Source organism: Sus scrofa, chromosome 9 (assembly GCF_054392235.1).
Source record: "Sus scrofa isolate SSC_HxYL_T2T_F1_AM1 chromosome 9, Sscrofa_HxYL_maternal_Yorkshire_Landrace_v2.0, whole genome shotgun sequence".
NCBI classification, from domain to species: domain Eukaryota; kingdom Metazoa; phylum Chordata; class Mammalia; order Artiodactyla; family Suidae; genus Sus; species Sus scrofa.
The window spans coordinates 20,726,672-20,748,362 of NC_139391.1; the positions used below are offsets into that span (position 1 = coordinate 20,726,672).

The window sequence follows — 21,691 nt, forward strand, 5'->3', positions numbered from 1 at the left end:
TGACTGTCTAGAAAAGGCCACTGTGTTGCCCTTCCTCTGTCATAACCTCGACCATCCCTTAACTGGCCCTGAAGTGGGGCAAAGAAAGGGGAGGCCACTTCCTGGGCCTCCTCAAATTCCAGCATGCCGTCAAATAGGGCTCCCAGTCATGGCCCCATCCCCCCTCCCAGAGCAAGAGTTAACAGAGCCTCCGGGTTCTATGTCCAAATTCTTCTGAGTCACTTATAAATAACAGTGTTACTTATAAATTACAGCATATCCATTTTATTTACTAATCTAGGCGGCCAGAAAATGGGCACATATTCGACATGGAGTAAATGGACCCCACTTGGGCCAATGCAGCCTGGAGCCAGTCAGCTCGGCCAGAGCCCTGGACTCACGAGCTACCAACAGGGAGGAGGGCTATTGGAGGACGAGAACCAGGGCTGAGCAGGCACCTCGGGGTTTCTGTGGCCATCTCCTTTTCACCAGCAGGAGGTTGCATCTTAGGAGAAGACGGTCTCACAGATAACATCAGAGCTGAGACTCACCCATTCATTGACCCTCATGGCCACACTCTTAACCAAACACTGAGTGATGAGCACCCAAAACCTGGCCCTGAGCTGGGTACTCTCCAGTGGGTGTTAAACAGACTACCTGGCATCATGTAAATTATTTCTATGGTAACACTGAGAGTAAAGCAGTGCTAAGATTTGACCTGCCCTTTAAAGGCCTCTCCTTTTCCTTTCTCCTTCTGGACCACCCTAGAAATGTGGGGCTGGCTGCACAGGCGGATAGAAGGCATACCGTCCTCAGAGCCAGAAGGTCTCCAACTTACAGGCTGTGAGTCCTGAATCCCTTCCCTTTCAGCTCTTTGATCACCATTCCGTTTTTTCATCTATTTAACAATTACATATATTAGTATATAATACACACGCTTATTATATATTAACAAATAAGACATACATGTTTGACATACATCCCACATGTACTAATATATGTACTAATAGGACAGCATATGTTTGATATGGGACACCTACCACAGGCCACGCACAGTGCTATGCAAGTAAAAAGACAACAAATCCTACCAGATGCTTAGTTCCTTAAGTAAGAAATGCAAACTAAGACTAACTAGGCCAAGATAATATCTTTCTATCCGCTGATTGCCAAACAGCCAAATGTTCTGCAACACGTACAGGGGAAGCCAAGGGGAGCCGGGTTTTCTGATACACTGTGTGGGAGTATAAAAGGATACAAGCCCCTGGAAGACAATTTGCCAAAATTTGTTCAAATACAAAGTCCTATGCTCTTTGTCCCAGCAATTTGTTCCTAAGAAATTATCCTTTGGGTGTTCTCACACTCATAAAAAAGTAACATAGTCTACAATTGTTATCACTGCAGCATTGTTTGTAATAGCAAAGGATTAAAAATAACTGAAGCAGCCACCAGTATAGGCCTGGCTCTGCCACAGAGTGAAACATTGGGCATAAGTGACAAAAGAATGAGGACGCTTTCTAAGTTCTAGAGTGGAAAATTGCCAAGATAATGCTGGTAAGTGGAAACAGCAAGGTGCAGGAGGGGGTGTGGAGTATATTGATGTCATGCTAATGACAGCATAGCAAATAATATCAGCATAGCAAATAATATCAGTTATATACCAACATAAGAAAATGATATAATAACATTAGGAAGAGTAATACTAGTAATTAGTATAGTGTGTATGTAGATGTGGGTAAAATCTTGTATAGGCTTTTTTTTTTTTTTTTTGGTCTTTTTGTCTTTTCTAGGGCCGCTCCCATGGCATATAGAGGTTCCCAGGCTAGGGGTTTAATCAGAGCTGTAGCCACTGGCCTACGCCACAGCCACAGCAACGCAGGATCCAAGCCACTTCTGCAACCTACACCACAACTCACGGCAACGCCGGATCCTTAACCCACTGAGCAAGGCCAGGGATCGAACCTGCAACCTCATGGTTCCTAGTCAGATTCATTAACCACTGCGCCATGACAGAAACTCCTAGGCTTTTTTTTTTTTTTAATTTCTGGAAATAGGGATGGAGATAAAACGTTTCACTGAGTATCTTTTGAGAGTTTTGTGACCCACATGAATAGATAACCTAGTGAAAAACTGAAAAGGATACCCATCCTTTAAAAACAACAGCAGTGCCCTGAATCCTGAGGAGGAGACGGTCAGGGCCGTCCAGGAGCAGGGAACAGGGGACCTGACCCAGTCTGCAGAGGAAGTAAGTCATCAAATGAAACTTGAAGGATAAATAGGCAGAGGGGCCAGTGGACGATCAAGGGCCATCCTGGAAAAGAGACGCCGCCGTGTACAAAACGCCTGGGGAGGGAAAGAGCCACAGGCAAGGAGGAGAAACGTCTTCAGCGACTGGAATGCAGAGTCAAGGGAGTGAGGAGACTGGGGAGCAGGAGCTGGTGCACAGTGAGGGGCCGTGTTCTGCAGGCTGGGGGTGAAAACTTGGACTTGATCTGAAAGGCAGTGGGAAGCCATCGAAAGGGTTTCAGCAGGCAAGTGATGGGATCAAGGTTATGTTTTGAAGAGATTGCTCTGGAGTCTATGAGGAGAAATGACCGGAGGAAGCCGAGTGGATGTTGACAACTCATATATCTGACAAACCGCCTTGGAGAACTATTTGGTGCTTTTTTTATAAAGTTAAACATACATCTACCCTCTGACCCGGCAATTCCATTCTTAGGTATTTATCCGAGTTAAATGAAAACATATGTTCACCAAAGTATTTGTACGAGGATTTTTCTGGCAGCCATATTCAGAAAAGCAAAAAGTATGTCCCTCAAACGCCACAAATTTCTATCACAAGATGAACTCTCAAGCAAATTGTGCTGCGTTTACACAGAGGAATACTACTTGGCAAGACAAAGGAAAGAACCATGACACGCAACATGGATGGTTCTTAAAGCCATGACAAAACGCAAACACAGAAATACACAAACCATATGATTCCACCGACCTGAAAGGAAATCCATGTACAGAGAGAAATTATCTGCAGTGAGAGAAATTAGAAAGTAGTTGCTGGGGGTGGAGAGAGAGGGAAATTGGAAAGAAAAATGAGAGAATGTTCTGGAGCACTGGAAATGTTTTACATCTTTTTGTACCTGGCAGTTACACAGTGTGTAAAACTGTCAAAATGCTTCCAAGTGAACAACTTTTATCAAATGTTAGGTATACGTCAGTTTAAAAAAAGGAAAAAGGAGTGGACGTTGAGAGAGGGAGGAGGTATTTACAAGTACTCAGGAGAAAGGTCATCCTTGCCCAGTAGCCTATCACGGGACTCAAATACAATGATGTGTAGCTGAGGGTGAACCACAAAGCTCCATGCACACCATGAAGCGCTGTATAAACTATGAAGCCCTGTGCAAAAGTGAGGATTTAGTCTAATTTAATCCATGCCAAATTCTGGAGGTGAAGGTGGACCATCTGGATTGACCGAGGTAATCCTGCTTATTTTTATTCGAGGATTTGGGGATGATTAATCATGACTTTCTCCTTGGCTTGTCACCTTTTGACAGGAAATGGATCCCAGTGACGACTGAGATTCATCAGAATGCTTGATTTGGGGGCAAAAATAAAGGTGAGGGAAGAGCTGCTTTTGCCAAGGGTCATTTTCTACTGATAACTGTGTTTTCCCAAACAAACAAACAAATGCATTCAGTGTTGGGATTGAGTCTTGATTTTTTTTTTTTTTGGAATAATTAAGGTTTGAAGGATAGAGAAAGAAGGAAGCAGACGCCATAACAATGAGAGACACAGCCACCTGGCATTTGAAAGGGCTTGATGAGAGCTGAGAGTGTGTGAGAAACACACGTGGGCTGCTTGAAGCATCTGCCTTAGAGCGCAGACAGGTCTGGAGAAACAGCTGTGCGGAAATCAGTCAAATGCCATCTGAATAGCAGGTCACTCACCATTTAACTGAATTCAACTTTTTTTTATGTGTGCCTTTTTTTTCCCCCACTGTTAATAAATCCCTAATTCTTTGTTTTCATTTAATTTTTTTTTTTTTTCAAAACCACTCTGCATGAGCAGACACAGCTGGGCCCTCTCTATTCACGCCGGTGGAGGCTAAACACCCCAGGGCTGCACTTGGGCCCTTTGTCCACGAAGAAGAGACATCCTTGCATGAGGCAGGGCCTTAGATTCCACGACCTCTGGAAGGACTGAAGATCCCTTTCTGAGCAGTGGTGGATGTTGGTCATATTTTTATTACCAAGGGTCTGTCATCCAACCTCTGTCTACATCTAAGGATTGATCTTGGTTGTGGTTCCTCTTGGTGTGGGGTAGGAATCCCTCTTCCACATCCAAAGTAGGCAGGATCTCACATACCTACAATCACACACACACACACACACACACACACACACACACACACACACACACACACCCTGGCCCTGGACAAATCTGAGGATGAGCCACTGACTTAGGCTTAGCTCACCTGCTGCTCTTCCCTTTGAACTGGGAGTCTCAGGGAAGCAACCCAGGAGCATGGCTGTGGCTGGTGCTTATCCATGGAGAGAACTAGAAGTTCCTTGTGCAAAAGGAGCATTAGTGCCATGCTGACCAAACTACTCCTGCCAGGACCCACGTCTGTGACCCCCTCGACCTCGCCCTCTGACTCTCCCCTTCTGGATGGGAAAACTGATGCCTAGGGTGTGAAATGATGTGTCCATGTTCACACAACCAATTATCAACCAAGCTGCAACTCACACTTAGACCCTTTTACCCTTACCCCCAGTGCTTTCTCCAGAGCACGAGAATAACCCCTAACTGCCACTCTTTCTAAGCCTAATTCTCTCCACCCTCCCATATCCTCCCCCCAATACCTTCCCTTCCCTAGAAGTGACCTAGAGTCTGTTTTCCTTGCTGACCCTCAAGAGAGTAACACAATCATAAACACAGGGGTATCATTTCATATCTTGCTTGACAAAGATGCTGTCAAGCAGTGTATCTCAGATATGCAGACCCAAAGCTTTTAGTTTGGGACCCTGGGAAAGGTACCTGAACGCGGGGGAGTGGGGCTGGTGTAAGAGGAGTGAAAAATAGAAAGGCAGAAGGAAAAAGCCCATGCAGTTCCCATCTACTCTGTGCCAGCACTGAGGAGCCAGCGATGGCTCACATAGGCGGAGGCTCTATGGACCCCAGGAGCTGAGCGAGCTAAGCACCTGCCCTCCTGCTAACCACACCGGTGTTTCTGCATCAGAACAGGCAAGAGTGAGGTCAGATGAGACTGAGAAGTTTGCCCGTGGTCACACAGCACATGCGCGGCAGAACTAGCCTCAGACCTCATTCCTCATCCATCTGCCCAGCCCGCTGTAATAAACGTGTTGAAAGCTGATGGGAAAGCCCTCTGTCTTTTTTGAGATCAGGATCTCAGAGTGTAGCCATGATTTGGAATGAGCATAATGAGGCGCCGAGCTCACTGGATCATGGATTTATTTATGTAAGAAACTCAGGGTAGGAAAAACTTCCAGGAGCCCATGAAGAGCCAAGGGGGGGAGGCGTCGAAGCCTGTTTTGATTTAAGTGGAATGGATCCAACTTGAGGGGAAATTCGAGAGCGTGTTTGCTGGTGTCACACTCTATGTTTTCAAATTACTTTCGTATGTCTCATTTCATCTCTTTTCCCCACTCCTGGATGAGAAAACTGAGGGCTGGGGCTTGAAAGGACGCGTCCACGTGCACACAAGAGAGTATCATCGGAGCCGAAACTCAAACCCAGATCTTTTCACTGTACCCCACAGCCCTGCTCCCAGTCCAAGAATTATCATGGCACCAGGTGAGCTGAACAAGGTGACCTGGATTGAAGCATCCTGATGGCTTGATTGAGCCTCCCGGGATTATTCAGGTGAATGTGAGTCCTACAGCTCTTTCCTAATCTGTCCAGTCTCTCTCTGCCTTTGCTTCTTTCTTCCTCGGTTCCCCTGTGTCCCGCTTCTCCTCCCCTGCCCTCCCGCCTCCTCCCTTCTCTGTTCACCTCCTTCTCCTCTTGCCTCCCTTCCTCTCCTCCTCTCACAAACACGTTTGTTTTTCTTCCACAGGGATGGTATCATGTTGACGGGGTGGTTGAAATGAGTATCTTTAAGTTCCTGGAAGGAGAATATTTTCTTATGGATTTTTTATTGTTTCGATTGTTTTGCCAGGCTAGTGAAAGAGGACACGGAGGTCCCCTTATCTCGGGCCAACCGGAGGATGCCTTCAAGTTTTTGTTTTTTTTTGCAAGCTGGTTCCTTACAAATGCATCCAGAAGGTCACTCTCAGGTCCTCAAGATAGTGGTGGGTAATCCATCACACCCAGGACATCAGCATCACAGAAGAGCTTCTCATGAATGGGAGGATGTGGGGAAGAAGAAAGGGGCGCCTGAGCTGTCCCGAGATTGCAAGCTCAGCAAAGGGGATCTGATGGATTGCTTTCTCCAGAAGTTCTCTGGGATAGTCACGGCGATATTCCAGCTCTGGTGGCTGTTCTGCCCCCCTGGTTTGTGACTCCAAATAAATAAAAATACGCTTATACAAAAGGCTCAAACATTTCCCGGGTCATCTGATCACTGCAACTCAGCAAGCAATAAAGAGGTGGCTAATAGCTCCAAGAGCTCCATATGGGACCCCCCAGGCAATCCCTTCAAAATGAACAGAAGAGAATCCAGTCCTGGCTTTGCCCAGGGCAAGCTCTGTGAGCCTGGGCAACTTACTTAACTCCTCTGGGCCTCAGAGTCTCAATTATAAGATAATATAATGGGCTAGTTTATCCTTTCAACAAATACTTAATAAACATCTATTTTATGACATGCCTTGTGAAAAGCAAAAAGTTTTTTTAAAGGACAGACACAGTCCCTGGCTTCAGGGTGCCTCGAAGTTTAATGGGGTCCAAAATGTATAGTAAAGAAAAATGATAATATTTTTAAGTGTGCTAATGGCAATATGTGCAAAAAATGCTATGGAAGGAACTAAGGTCAAAACAACTCAACCTAGGAGCTCATCATTAGGATTCGTCCACCTCTAAAAGTCTGTCGTGTGCATGGCCTTTTTTTTTTTTTTTTTTTTTTTTTAAAGGCTGTGGCCACAGCATCTGGAAGTTCCTGGGATCAGCATTCAGATCAAACCTATGCCATAGCAGTGACAACCCCAAAACATAAATGGATCACAGCCCCTTAGCTTCTCTTTACATTGCAGACCAGACCTATATGTAGGTGCCCTAACAAAGGACAGTGGAGAAAAAGCAACAAGGCTGCTGCCATATTAGCCTCTCTCCTAAAGCACTCAAGAAGGTGTGTCAACTCGTATGGAGCCAATAGAGATTATGAACACTCTTTTGGCCAGCAATTCCAGCGATGCTTAATCCTTTGAGCTCATAGATCCATTTACAAAAGTTTGGACCATTCCCTCCGCACCACCACCACCCCTGCCGCAAAAAAAAAAAAGACATGTAAAATATGTAAAATACTTCCTGCATTAACCCCAGTTTTTTAAAGCCCTATTTTGGGCCATAGCTCCCCCAATTATAGAATCCTACAATGTTGGACCCAGACAGAAACTTAGAGATCATTTTTGTGAAACCATTATATTCCTCGGGGAAGGAAGGCTGAGGTCATTTGGGATAATAAATGGCTCTGTACATTTTCAAAGACCTACTCCTCTGATCGTCAACTCTACCCTTGAACAAGCTGCCCCCCACCCCAATTTGCTCCTATCAAAACACTGCAGCCCGGTGGGACAGTGTCGCCCCCCCAGATGGCTGACATCAGGACGACAGTGAACAGTTGTGTGGGGCACCTGACAAACCAGGGAGTTGGGCACCAGAGCAGTTCTTGTTCTTGAGATGATCACAGGTGTCCAGGGGAGACACACATACAACTAGCAGAACGTAGAATAACACGTGAACTTATGGGTGTCTGAGAGGTGACATGGGGGGGGTAGGGGCACGATGTCTGCTGGGTTGGATCAGTCAAGGCTCCTAGGAGAGAAAACCCAGAGCTGTGGAGGGACAGAGTCTGCCGGCTGAGGGGACCAGCATGTGCCCAAGGCGGAGAAGCGCAAAACAGCCTGAGGTACACGGGGAGTTGGAATTGGTCAGAACAGACGTGTCTGAGGAAGAGGCAGGAGGTAAGCCTGGAAGAGAGGAGAAGGGCCAGATGCTAGAGGCCTTGGATACCACACGAAGGGCTCGGACCTAAGGAAGAATGTCAGCCTGGGTGATGGATGAATAAGTCTCTTCCTGGGGATGGTGCCAAGAGGCCAGTTATCCATCTCTCCCAGACGGCCTTCTGTGGGATGAGGGTGGAAGTAAAGTTGGGGGGTGAGAGGCTTTCTCAGATCCCTATCACACTCTCTTTAAAAATCAGCCTCTGCCCAACACTGAGAACACAAGAAGAGTCCTGTAAAGTGTTCATAAAAGATGAGGCAATCAGCCCAAAACACGTCTCTGAAGTATCAGTGGGATTTACTCACCAGAAAAGTACCATTCTTTTCCACTAAAAGATGGCCACACAGGAGGAGGCCTTCTCACATATATGGAGAAATTGTTTTCCTTTTTTAAAAATCGAGGATTTCCCAGGTGGCCTAGTGGGTTAAGGATATGGTATTGTCACTACTCTGGCATGGGTTCGATCCTTGGCCTGGGAACTTCCGCATGCCCTGGGCAAGGCCAAAAAGAGACAGAAAGAAAGAAGAAAAAATCAAAACACAGGACTTAAAAAAAACCAAACAAACTGAAGTTAACCTGAGCACAGCTTGATATATTGATGTGTTTTTTTTGCAAAGTCTCACATTTTTCATTTATTCTCAAATTGAACCAGTTTAGTCTTAGGTGGTGGCTGGCTCTGAGGAGATATTAATCAAGGAGGAGAACATCTCCAGAAGTGCTTAAGGGTTGCCATTGCCACGTCACCTCTTCTCAGGATTCTAAGGCAATAAGGGCATTAAGAAGTGCTTGATGGAGCATGATAATGTGAGAAAAAGAATGTATATATGTTTGTGTAACCGGGTCACCATGCTCTACAGTAGAAAATTGAAAGAACACTGTAAACCAGCTATAATGGGAAAAAAAAGCATTATATGTGTGTGTGTGTGTGTGTGTGTGTGTGTGTGTGTGTGTGTGTGTGTGTGCTTGGAATGGTGTGTTTTCTCCCAAGCAGATGCATAAACAAAAAATCCTGACCGTTGAGACTCTTCTAGGAAGTCCAGCTTCGACTCTGAAGGTGTCCTTCCCATATTCACCACTAGGTGTCATAAGAATCCCATTTTAAAGAAAACTTCAAACTTGCTGACCAAAGAAAACCATTTCCCCTAGCGTTTTTTTCAGTTAAAAAAAAATATTTTTTTAACAACAGCAAAAAATGCAAATGTTCAGGACTTATCTCTAGAGTAGATACATGATGATTTTAATTCCTCAGATTACCTGCAAATACGATGATCCCTACAGGATCACAACAAATAGATTTTTGTTGAAATAGCCACAGTAAACGTACATTGCACAGGAAATTCCATTGCATTTACACTATTTATTTAATAAAAATAATCTCTGCGATTATTTGCATTTATTTCTGAAGGAGGATGTTTTTCCTTCCTCAGAATAAGTTCAGGAAATGGGTGAAGTGTTCAGGAAGTTAGCTAAATGTTGATGTAAATCCAAAAGGAAGGTCTGTTGTTTCAAAAAAAAAAAAAAAAGCTAGGAAGTGGTTCTCTCTCTTTCACTTATGGAAAATGTTATACAGAATCTCTGATTTAAAAGGAAGAGGACTAGGGAAAATGCGTGTGCTCACGATACCTTTTGCCAATGGATCTGGTTGGGCAGTCCAGACTTTGATAACAGTAGCCTGCAAAGAAAGCTGTGTAGAGAAGTAACATCTAGATGGGAGATGCGAACGGGATTAAGTTTGTAGGAAATGAAGCTCTTCCTATGGAACTAGCCCATAGGCTCTTCTGAGAAGTGTCTTGATAGGAAACCCTGAGCCCGAAAGACGTGGAGGGAGGGGCCCCTTAACACTCCATAAACAGCTAAACACTGGGCTCTCCTCCCAAGGCCCTCGTCCCTTCCAGCCACCAACCGCTGGTGTCAGGCCGGCCTGGGGGTGGGGGGAGGGGACAGTCTCACTGGGGAAACCCCAGCTCTCCCGGGTGCGATCTGCGGCAGCCCTGGAGTGACAGGGTCGTCATTTATCTAGAACTGGCAACCCAACCGGGGGAGTGGACTAGATCAGGTGTGCAGAGCAAACAGAAAGCTCCAGGGCTCTGAAAGGCAGGCGCTTTAGAAAGCACAGCTTCGGCTCACTGAACTGTGCGCAGAGGACGCCGTGTGTTGTGGTTTCTCTGAAAATCGCCCCCTCCTTTCCATCTCTCTGCTCCCCCCTTCGCCCAGGCCCTGGTGCTTTGTCGCCCACACCGGTCTGCCTGCCTCCTGCTCGCCTGTCTCCAGCCCACAGCCCCCGCAGCAGCCGGGGCCAGGTCTGCGAAACACCAGCGTGGACGTGCGCCTCCCTCGCCCTCACACTTGGGCCACCTCCCCTGCGCCTCGCGCAGGAGCCGACCTCCCAGGCCTTTCGGAACTTGGCCTCAGCCCACCTTCCCTCCCACTGCGAGAGTCTCAGGCTCCAGTTACACGGGCCCGACTCGCCGCCCGCACCTCCCCACAGGCGTCTGGCGGCCAAGTTTATTCACACATGTCTGCCTCTCGCTCTGGGCGGGAGGGTTGGGGTGTGCGCCTCACTTCCACGGAGCAGTCTCTTTGGGTTCATAGCATCACAGCACGAGGGACGCAAGAGAGCGGGTCCGGAGGACAGACGCACCTACGCACGCCACCTACGCGGGGCGAGGATCATAAATCAACACGTGCGCCCGAAAACACGTGCAGATGGAGGCGGCCCATCCTTTGACTACACGCCGCCGAGGGCACCTCGGAAATTTTGCTATTTTTGACATTCTGCACAGAGGATGGTGTTGGCGAGCAGACCAAGTTTGAGAAAAGGTCTGGTCCTTGGGAGGGACCTGCCCTTTCCTTTCTCTTCTTCCTCCCCACACGGTCACCTGTTGAGGCAGACGTGTCCTTTCGGGACCAAGTGGGATGACGCTGGTTTGGAAAGTGTTTTCTTTTTCCCACGGCACTCAGCGCTCAGAAGCTGTTCTACCCACACTAAACCAACAAGGCCCTAGGACTCAGATTACGAAGAAAGTACATAGCAAACATGATAGGAACCGTAGCGCTGATCCCTTCGCGGGTCCGAGTCCTTTAGCGGGTTTAGGGGCAGGTGCTTAGTTGCCATGAACTTCTGGAGCGAAAGGTTGTGCCTGAGGTATCTTGGGGAGACCCTCCCAGACTGGCACAGGGTGGACCCTCATTCAGCTCTTCCACAAATATTTACTAAGCAATAGAGGATTTGTTTTTCCAGGTTTGGAGTTTTAAGCTTGTTAATAACAGATGAATTCCTTCTCCGTTTCGTCATCTGCACTTTTGGACTCGAAGCTGGACCTTGTCTTTGCGGTTTTCTGCAATCACTCCCTCTCTCCCTTCCACAGCCCACTCCAGTGTTCTACATACTGTAGGCGCTCAGCGAATATTTGTTGGGGGGAGGGGAGAAGAGAAAAAAGGGAAGAGAAGAGAGAAGAGAGACAGCTTAGCAACCCAGTAGGTAAGGTAGGTGATCACCCTCAAACCCATTTTGGAGACTAGAGGATTTTCTGCAGCTACCACCCAAACATCTTTTGGGCAAGAACAGCCTGTGTGATGGCTCTTGTCGTTTACATTTGGTGTCTTTTCCTGGGCTGGCCACACTTGTCCCCACAGCCCCTCAGCTGCCCCACCTATCAAGGTGAGACCTTCCTTCCATTCTTCCTCCCTTCCTTCTTCTCTCCCTTATACTTTCCATAGATATTTCTGAAACTCGTGCCAGGCCCTGAGGACACACAGTTGGGCACCTTTGGGTGCTCAGAGTCATCTTCAGGTTGCTCAGTCCAGTGGGGCGACAGACATACAAATAGACCATTACAGACGGTACGACGAAGGTGCCCAGAGGTGAAGGCACCGAGGCTTGAACCTACCTACAAAAAGAAGGGAAGGGAGGCAGGAAGTGGCAAGTAGGCGGGTCGGAGATGATTTCCCAGGAAAGGTGACCCAGGATTTCAATGTTGAAGGAAGAACAGACACAGCCTCGTTGAAGAAAGAGGGAAGGGGCATCGCAGGCAAAGGGGAACATGTATGAAACGGCAAAGGGTGTGAAAGGAAAAGGATGGAATTAGGACAGATTTTTCTCTGTGCCTTATCAATCCGATCTCAGCTTTATACCCTACCTTTACCTCAGAGCAAGCAAAATGATGCAATCCTCTGGCATCTTGGAAAATTTAGATAGCCAATCACGTAATCTCTTAGAGAGAAAGGCATTGATAATGTGGGTGATCCTTGAGATTAAGCACGTTCTTGGGTGAAAACCGGATCGGGTGCTTACAGGGAGCCCTGTGGGAGGCTGATGAAAATCAGGCAGTGGCTGTGCATCGTCATAAATTAGGCTTTTTAATTCTCTCTCCCTGGGAGCTGGAGAAGTCAGAATCCTTTGCCAGGAGAGCAGATGAATCTGTGGGTTCTCTTAGCCTAAGGACGAGACACAGGCAGGGGAAGGCAAGTCTATGGATTTCGGCGGTGGGGGAAGGTTCATTTTGAAAACTTTTGGGACTAAACCTCTGCAAGCCCAACATTTTCAAAACATTTAATGAGATGCTTCCAGCCCTCCACCCCAGCTGCAGGGTGAAGGAAAACTGAGCAGAGGACAACGCCCTTCTCTGAGCGTGGTTTATTTCTGTTCACAGAAACTCTGAAGACAGGAGGCCAAGGCTGACCTCTTCAGTCAAGAGTCTGCTCAACTTTAAAATTATGATTGCATGTGAAAGCTAAAATGGGAACGAGAGAAAATCAGTTCTCAGGACAGAAATGCTAAAAACCCTTGGGCCACATTCCAGTCAAGGTCCCGGCCCTGCATACAGAACTCCCATCGGGGGTGGGCGGGAGGCCAGCTAAGACCAGTTCAGATCAGTTGAGCGTCAGGGATCCTGGGCTTTATTCTAAAGGTGTCCAGCTTACAGATAAAGCCACTTAGCAGCGTGATTATGCTACATAACCCTTAAATGACAGAAGCTCATGGCCAGGTCTAGTTATTGAGCTGCTTGCCAAAACGTTTACCCCTCTCCCGGGAGCTATTTGCAGGAAAGAAATCAGAGGGCGTTTCCATCGTGGCTCAGCAGGTTATGAACCAGACTAGCATCCATGAGGATGAGAGTTCGATCCCTGGCCTCACACAGTGGCTTAACGATCTGGTATGGTTGTGGCTGTGGTGTAGGCCGGGAGCTGCAGCTCTGATTTGACCCCTAGCCTGGAACCTTCCATATGCCACAGGTGCAGCCCTAAAGAGCAAGAAAGCAAGGAAGGGAGGGAGGGAGGAAGGAAGGAATCGAGGAAGAGACACGTGTTAGTTTCTAGGGCTACCAAAACGAACGAGAAGGCTTGAGACACAGACATTCATTCTCACACATTTCTGGAAGCTAGACACCCAAAGCCAAGGTGAAGGTTGGGTCTCCCTGGAGGCTCTGGGGAAGACTCTTCCATGCCTCTCTCCTGGCTTCCGGTGGCTGCCAGCAGTCCCTGCCTGCCCCTTAGCTGCACCAGGCCAATCTCTGCCTCTGCCTTCATGTGCCATCCTCCCATGTCTGTGTTCAGACTCCCCCCTCGTTATAAAAACACCAGTCACTGGACTAGGCCCACCTAATACATCTCATAGAAGCTCATCCTAACTTGATTACGTCTGCAAAGACCCTAAGTCCAAAGAAATTCGCACGCACAGGTACAGGAGGATAGGACTTCGACAGGTCTTCAGGCAGACACAACCCACAAATGAGTATAAAACAAAAAAGAAACCCTGAGCTAAGCACAAGAGAACCACGCAATGAGCCTGGGCAAGTCCCTCACCCTCTTTCCGTTCTCAGGGCTAAAGCAGGGCCTGCCTTGCTTCTCTCAGCGGTGCCACAAGCATACAATGAAATCGTGTAAATAAAAATATTTTCTCTACAGAAAGTGTTTCTACAAGCGCAGGGATTACGAGGAATTCATTCCAGATTGTGTTGACTTTTCCTTAACTTCATAACTACTTAATGAGTAGGTAATGAAATGAGAAACACAGCCTCTCATACAGGCGATTTAAATTGCATGCCTCCCTTCAGGTAGGGTTTGGATAAAAGTACAATAGCAATCTGCAGGGAAGGAGAAGAGAATTGCAGGTTCTTGTTCCCTGGGCTTTTCACGCATATCACAACAGGGTGGTTTTCAGGTGAAACCAACGGCTGGAAAGCAATTTAGAGGCAGACCAAGAGGACAGCCATACCCTCTGGGTCGTCGGCAGGCATCTCAGAGCAGTCACTCCCCTCCCCTCTGTGTCTGTGTGGTCCGTAATGTTGCTTGCTCTCATGATAATGTCCTGATAATGACCTTGAGCCTACCTTGTCTGATGCCTTTTCTGGCTATGGGGACACAGGCCACCCAACTTATAAAACTAGATGGAGAAGTCATTTTCCTGGCTGACTGATGTGACATATTCCCATGTCTATGAAACTATTGTGACACAATAAACTATTGTGTAAATAGAAAAAAAAAATTTTTTTTTAATGAAAATCTGAAGTTAAAAAAAAGCTCTCTGTCCCCTTTTCAAGAGGCCTGAAGCTCTCCCAGATATAGCAGACCTTTCCTCAGGCTGCCAGATGAAGTCAAAGGGACTTGGAAGGTGTGTAAAAATGACCACACATCTTGGAAATGCCCAAAAGGGGTGTCACGGGATGACAGCTTGAGCACTGTGGTTACAGCCAAAGTGTCACGTGACCACTCGAGCGTTTCTGATGACCACAGTAGTGATAAATTCTGTTGACCTTGGACCTCGGGGGTTTACTGACCCAGGAGAAATCCCCGCAGGGAAAAATAGCAGCAGCAAAAAAAAAAAAAAAAAAAAAATTTAAAAAAAGGACAAAGAGGCTCTCAGGAAGAGGCTCACTTCTCTGCTTCTCACTGCTTCCCAAGGGCTTTCAGATACCTGTAGGAACAGGCCATGTCACACACCAGCTAACAAACAAAACTTTATTTTCCTTTAATACAAAAATTAAATAGCCAAGATTTTTGTTTTTTGTACAGTGATAAATTAGAAATTTACAGTACAGACATCAACGCAGACACACGTTTGTACATCCTCAAAAGCAGGGTCCATCGCCTCTGTCGGTCAGCAATTTGTTCAGGGCACGGAGTAGGGGTTTGCCTGGTACCTCTATGTCGAAATCCGGAAGTCCCCCAGGTTGGCCTCGAGGTGGCTGGCGCTGTGGCTGGCACGGGGCCCAAGAAAGGCCCAGAGAGCATGTGCTTGTCTGCGGCATCAGCAGGCCATATTTCATCTTTGCATAGACCACACTTGACCTTTCTTCTGCCTTTTCTACAAAGAGCTCCAGGGGCCTTTGTCCTCATCCCTTCTAAAGTCTCACAACATCCCTGTGAGGTAGGAAAAGATTCGGGACCGCCTAGATGCCCCCTTGGGAGAGGCCTGGGAAGCAGCCTCCCCCTCCCAAAGCCCATGGCAGCACACCTGGGAGAGCAGAGGGACCCAGCCTCCAGAGGCCAGAGCACTCACCCTCCCCTCAGAAGCCTTCTGGGATGACAGTGGTCATGCACTGAATATTGCAGGCGATGGGGGAGCCATAGAAGCTTGGAGGACACAGCTCACCTAGGACCCCAAGCAGGCCCTCTACAAGTCGCCTGGGTGAACACCGGGAATTTGCTGGTGCAAGGAAGGGAAGCAAGGCCAATCAGAAATAGAAACAAGCAAGTGGGTTTATCAAGAAGAAGAGGCCCATTGGGGGGATCCAGGGTTCATCTCCCTCCTGGAAATGCCCCATGTATCATCACCGCACATGAGCAGGGCAAGAGGCAGCAGCAAAGAGCTCTGCCCAGGCCACAGTGAAACAAAATCCATTATTTAAGGCTGTGGTATCTGATCCTTGGTAGGAGCAAAATGCTCTCCTAGGAGTTTCCAAGATCTACAGCCTCAGCCCAAGAAGAAAAATGAGAACCCAGGTCCTTTGCCAGATATAATACAAACCCAGACGGGGACTCTGAACCCAAATACAATAAAGGAACAGAAAGAACCTTTGGAGACCGATGACTTGATATAATTGGCTGGAAGAGCAACCCTTCCGGATCCCCTCCATCACAGAATGAAATTCAGGCTGTAGATGGGTCCTGAATGCTTCTTGCAGAGCCTGCGCCTCTTCCCCAACTGCGGTTGTGGCCACCTCGCCAGAAGCCGAAGATTGCACCATCCTGGCAAAATCCCCTTAAACTGAGGCTGCCGAGTTCCTCTTTACACACTCAGGTTCCGACACTGAATTTAGTGACCAGGAAGCTGAGGGGCGGGGTGGGGGGTGGGCAGAGAGCACCGAGCCTGGGGTGCTAATAAAGGCACAATTCGGAATCCAGATACAGAAGTTTCCCAGGTTCCAGGTTTGGGGGGTGCAGGTGAGAGGGATGTGGGGGCGGGGAAAGCAAAGTCAGAGAGCGTCTCAGGGAAATGAAAAGTGTCACCCCTCCACCGGTTCAGGTCTCTGAGTAAGCTGCCAGCTCAGAAGCCGTCTCAGAGATCAGGAAACGGGTCTCCAGAGAGGAAAAAGGATATGAATCAACCGAGTAGCTCCACCAGGCGGCTTTGGCCAGTTCCACCCTCCCCATGTTCCTCTGCCCTGAGGTGTGGCCTTTATGAAGGAGGAGAAAGGAGTTTTTCAGAGAGGAGGCTGGACAGAGGAGCCCCTGGGCCCTGCTGAGGCCAGGGGATTTAATAGGAAGCTACGGTCATACCTATTTATCCCAGATTTCAGAGAAAGAGAAAGAACCCTAACCTTTTCCCCAGCAAGAAGCTGTCCTCAGATTCACCGGGTATGAGTCACTGGAAGACCTCCAGCCCTCAAGTGCCTGTCCCTGAGGTCACATGAGATGCAGGAGCTCATGTCCTTATGGCCCCTGTTCATGGTCTTCCTAGGAGATTTCCACGCCGATTGTCATGAAACAGAGCTGATGCTTTCCAGCAAAACCCCTGTAAATCAATTTGCAAGGAATCCTGGGAAGGGATGAGTGACATGTGAAAGGGAGAAAGACCCAGAAAGAGGGTTCTGGGACGGAGACGGAGAAACAGGCGGCGGTGCGATGCAGAGGCCCCGCTCCTCCCGAAAGACCCAGGCGAGTCCCCATCCAGCTCAGTCAGGAGAACAGCGCTTACCCGCCCCACCGACAACCCCTAAGGTGCTTAACACAGGGCTTTACGTGCAGTTGGCACTTGATAAATGTGCTGATAATTCTGAGAAGTCGCTTTTTTTTTTTTTTTTTTTTAACAGATACCAACTTAAGAGGTGACGGAGTCACTTCAAGGGAACTGGTAACTGACGCCTCAGCCACAAAGCTCCTTTCCTGAAACCGTTAACACTCTCCAGGGTCTGGAATGTGAAAGGAACAGCCGATAACCCTGTGACATCGCCAAGGCTACGCATCCAGTCTGCACCCATGGCCACTTCCGAGCAAACATACTTCCCCTGAGAAGGCGAGAGATGTACGGAAAGGACATGTTGCAACACAGCAAGCTCCAGAACTCAGGCGTCCGGGTCCACCCAAGAACTCATCATTACTAGTAGAGCACCCGTTCTGTGCCTGGCCCGCTGCTAGGTGCTGCCTTGGTCACACAGTCACGGAAACATTCCAAGAACTGCATCACGAAGCCCTACACGCCAACAGCCAGGCCAGCACCCAGCTGCCTGGTCCTCCTTCCCCTTTCCTGGGCCGGAGTCGCCGCACAACTCCCAAGACACTGGAGCGGAGCGTGAGTAAGGGCAGGCTCTGCCCCTGGGTGCAGGCTCCGGGGCCCTGGCCAGCTATGGGAACCGTCTCCAGGCAGCACAGGCCGGTCACATGCTACATTTCATAGGCGACCTGGTCTCTGATGGAGTTCAACTGGTCCTTCTGGAGATCGCTTCTCATGTTCCTGGAGCCCTGCCCCAGAGTCCAGCCAGGCTCAGCACACACAGCAGGGGCCACCCGTGCTCACTTAAGTGTCTGCACCTGAAGCCCCCAAGACTGGCCCTTCCAAAGCACGCAACACACCTCACCTGCACCTTCATCTCAGCTCGAGAAGCCAGCCCAAACAGAGAAGAGAATGAGGCAAATGTTCCACCGGGGGCGCAAGGCCCAAACACACCAAAAAAACCCCATGCTCATTTCTAGAACTGGAACTCCTATTTGGGATTTGGGGTCCCTGGAAATACTTTTCCACAAAGAAATTTGGTAAGAGCGCTTTCCTACCTGTTTTAGAGCAGAGGGAAGGGCATGAATAAATAAATGAGTGAGTCATCGCAGAGGAGTTGCTGAAGCAAAGACAGGTATGAACTTCAAGGACAGCAACCTGCGACATCGACATCGTCCACAATTTGTCCCAGAGATGTGGTGATTAGAAGGCCTAAGGCGGGTTAGGGGAAAGGCCAGTTACAATTTTAAAAGGACTGCAACTTTGGAGAGGCCGCTAGGGGGTACCCCCTTGTGAGGCACGTAAAGCATAATTTTTAAAAGCTCTGGATACCTCCGCAAGAGGCAATTAAGACCTGTGCCGTTAGAGTTTGCAGCTCATTTCATACGGTCTACACTTTATTCCCTACGAACCAATCAAGCTTCTGGCTGGCATTCTGGAGATTCATTAAGCACCATATAAATACTCCAGGCCACACTGCCTCCAATGAAATCTTACACCGAGCCTTTGCCAATTACTAGGAAACAATTATGCACCAAGTAGTTGGATTAGCTGTCCTTAGCTCCCTCTACAAAATGGAAAAATTCTCCACAGTGGTAAGTAGACCAGACTCTGATAACATTCTTATGCTAAAGAGAGAGAGGAAAAAAAAAAAAAAAAAGGCACTATCATTCTGAGAATGCAAGCTGACCATAGTTTTAAAGTCAGTTGAGTAACTATTATGTCATGGTCCAAGAATGTGCTTTTAATTGTAATTGACACACACAAATTACACAGTTAATCTGTGTGAATGCAAAGTTGCCAAGAAACTTAACATTTTAGCTCTTCCAGACTGGCGTCTGCATAGATGCAATCACACAAAGTAAAATATATTAAGTCCCCATGGCTCAACCAATAGGTCTCTGGGGCGGGTAAGGTAAGTCGACTTGGTAAATCTCATTTTCCTCTGAATTAAGTGATTGTCAGAAAGTGAATCGCCCTTCCTTTCCCCCTCATTAGGCATGCTGCAGTGCAAAAATTCCTATAAAAATACCTATTTTGAGTCATTAACGTAAAAGGGGGAAAACAGCAGCAGCCCAGCGCAGAGCTGTTGAAATTTAAGAGGAAGAGAGAGAAGAAAAATCCACTGGATACCTTATGTGTGTTTGTACAGTACTTTTGTTTGTTCAAACAATTCTGTTTTATGACAAAGGCACTGAAAGATTCTGACACCACCTCTTGGGAGAGCAATCCAGAGTTCTAAACAGCAGATAGTGCACCGCAGAAAATGTTTATGTTAGATCAGCCAAACTATAAAACTCTTGTAACACTTCTCTGAACCCAGGGTTTCCAGTGTTTATAGATTGCTTTGCTATCTGAAAGACCCAGTTAGTATTTAAATTTTTAAAGGGTTAAAAAAGTTAATCTTTCTCCCTGCAAGTTGTCTACTCACAGCTCAAATCCCATCCTGCAGGGAAAAGCAGCATCGCCCTGGACCTCCTGGAATCTAGGCGGGACCTCCACGCTCCAAGCTGCGACCTGCTAAAGTGATCAATGTTTTGATTTTTCACAGCTTTGAAAGCCTCTAACTGGCTTTTCCATTTTGGATCATTCCAAAAGTTTGCAGCAAAATCATCTGTTTTATGATGCTGGGGGGAGAGGGGAGGGAGAGTAGCGGTGGGTTGTGGGTTGGCGGAGGGGGCGGGGGGAAGAGGTCACTGAAGTGTGGCTAGTTTGTTCAGACTGAGACTCGCTGCATGAAGCTTTTAGTAGCATTTGCACTGAAATGCTGGCATTCCCCCTTCAAAATCTGGAAAGCGTGGAGGCTAGCTAGCCTTATACCACAGTTTCGCTGCCTCTCCCAGGCTTCACCCAACCATTCCCTCGCTTTTCTCTCTTTACCTTCCCAGAATTCACCAATCTGTTGGAACACTTCTGCCACGTGTGCAGAGTTTTGGCAGACCAAATCCACATGCCTGAAGTGATGCCTACCAGCAGCGACATAAAAATTTTTAACATTTCAACCGCCATATTGGAGTCGTCTGCAGAAAACCGGAAGAGCGCCCAGTTGGAGATTTCATAGAAATAACAGGCGATCACACAGGTTGCGGGCACCGTGTACAGGACTGAGAAGACCCCAATCTTGACCATCAGCCTTTCCAACTTGTCTGTCTTTGTCCCGTCCTTCTGAAGGTTCGACCGGATCTTGAACAAGGCCACCAAGCCCGCAGCAATGAACAAAGTTCCGATCACCAGGTAAGTGAAGAGGGGCGCCACCACAAAGCCCGTGAGGGCATCGAGGTTCTGGTTCCCCACGTAGCACAGGCCCGTCAGTTCATCCGCATCCACCAGTCTCATAATCAAGATGACAATGGTTTTCACTGCAGGGATGGCCCAGGCTGCAATGTGGAAATAAGAGCTGTGCATTTCTATGGCTTCATGACCCCACTTGAGTCCCGCTGCCAAAAACCAAGTGAGTGTTAGAATAACCCACCAGATGGAACTGGCCATTCCAAAAAAGTACATCAGCAAGAAAATGATTGCACATCCTGTGTTCTTAAGTCCTTCTTGGATGAGAACAGGTTCTGCTGCCTCTTCAAAATCGCAGGATATCCTTTCCCGGCCTACGGTCAGCCTGACAATATAAGCGATGCTATAAATATTATAGCACATACTGAGAAATATGATGGGGCGCTCCGGGTAGGAAAACCTGGACGAATCGATCAGGAAGGTCAGCACGGTGAAGGCGGTGGAGATGAAGCACAGGCTGGCCCACACGGCCATCCAGATATCTGTGAACTCCTTGGCCGAGCGGCTGTACAGGCCGGCGTCGTAGCCGCACTTGAGAACGCAGTTCAGGCTCCTCTTCACCCAGATGTACTGCTCGGAGTTGGTTCCCACGGAGTGGCACTCTTCCCCGGGCTGGATGGGGGTTTTGTGAGGTAAGGGCACCTCCTCGTCCCCTGGCCCTTCCATGCACATGTGGTTGTGGTCATTCTGGGGGGGGAATTTGCTGCAGTTCAGGCTCTCCGGCCAGGCGAATCCGAATTCCTTCAGGACGGGCTCGCAGCGTCTCTTGACCGAAAGGCACATGCCACCGCAGGGGCCGATGGGGATGTTGACCTTCTCCGTGCACATTGGCACATACACCGAGCAAAGGAAGAACTGGAAAAGTCACGAAAGGAACAAAGAAAACAATGACTTCCAAGTGTGACCGAATGCTTGCACAAAACTGCCTTGAATGCTTCCAGGCCAAGGACGTGTCTAGTCTTAAACCAGCCTACAGGGAGTCCAGGACTGCTGACTCTGACCTCAAACAAGAGTGTCTAATATTCCTTCACTCACACACTTTTCTTCTTTGGGGTGTAGTAATCCTTTCTAGGAAGACATAGATAAATAACTATATAA

The 21,691-nt window shown here is 47.9% G+C and overlaps 1 protein-coding gene and 1 long non-coding RNA gene across 12 annotated transcripts in view; one reads left to right on the plus strand and one right to left on the minus strand.

The window, feature by feature from the left end:
• Positions 1 to 21,691, minus strand: part of FZD4 (frizzled class receptor 4) — a 92,329-nt gene that overhangs the window by 68,167 nt on the left and 2,471 nt on the right. For 2 of the 10 annotated variants that reach the window (XR_014814850.1, XR_014814848.1), the window contains exons 2-3: positions 20,186 to 21,448; positions 18,364 to 18,517 (exon numbers count right to left, since the gene is read on the minus strand). Coding sequence is in view for 5 of the 10 variants with exons in the window: in XM_005667210.4 (XP_005667267.3) it covers positions 20,120 to 21,448 (1,329 nt within the window). In the remaining 5 variants the exon portion in view is untranslated. Of the gene's footprint in view, positions 1 to 9,365; positions 11,541 to 15,097; positions 21,449 to 21,691 lie in introns of those variants that run through there. The other 8 variants (XM_005667210.4, XM_084975593.1, XR_014814849.1 and 5 more) reach the window with 7 other exon arrangements.
• On the plus strand, positions 3,297 to 6,526 carry LOC146399774 (uncharacterized). 2 transcript variants are annotated; one of them, XR_014814859.1, is made up of 5 exons: positions 3,297 to 3,379; positions 3,528 to 3,589; positions 3,716 to 3,911; positions 4,042 to 5,856; positions 6,152 to 6,526. It is a non-coding gene; the product is annotated as an uncharacterized LOC146399774 (long non-coding RNA). The 2 variants fall into 2 exon arrangements; XR_014814860.1 differs by lacking the exons at positions 3,297 to 3,379; positions 3,528 to 3,589; positions 3,716 to 3,911 and having other exon boundaries at positions 4,495 to 5,862.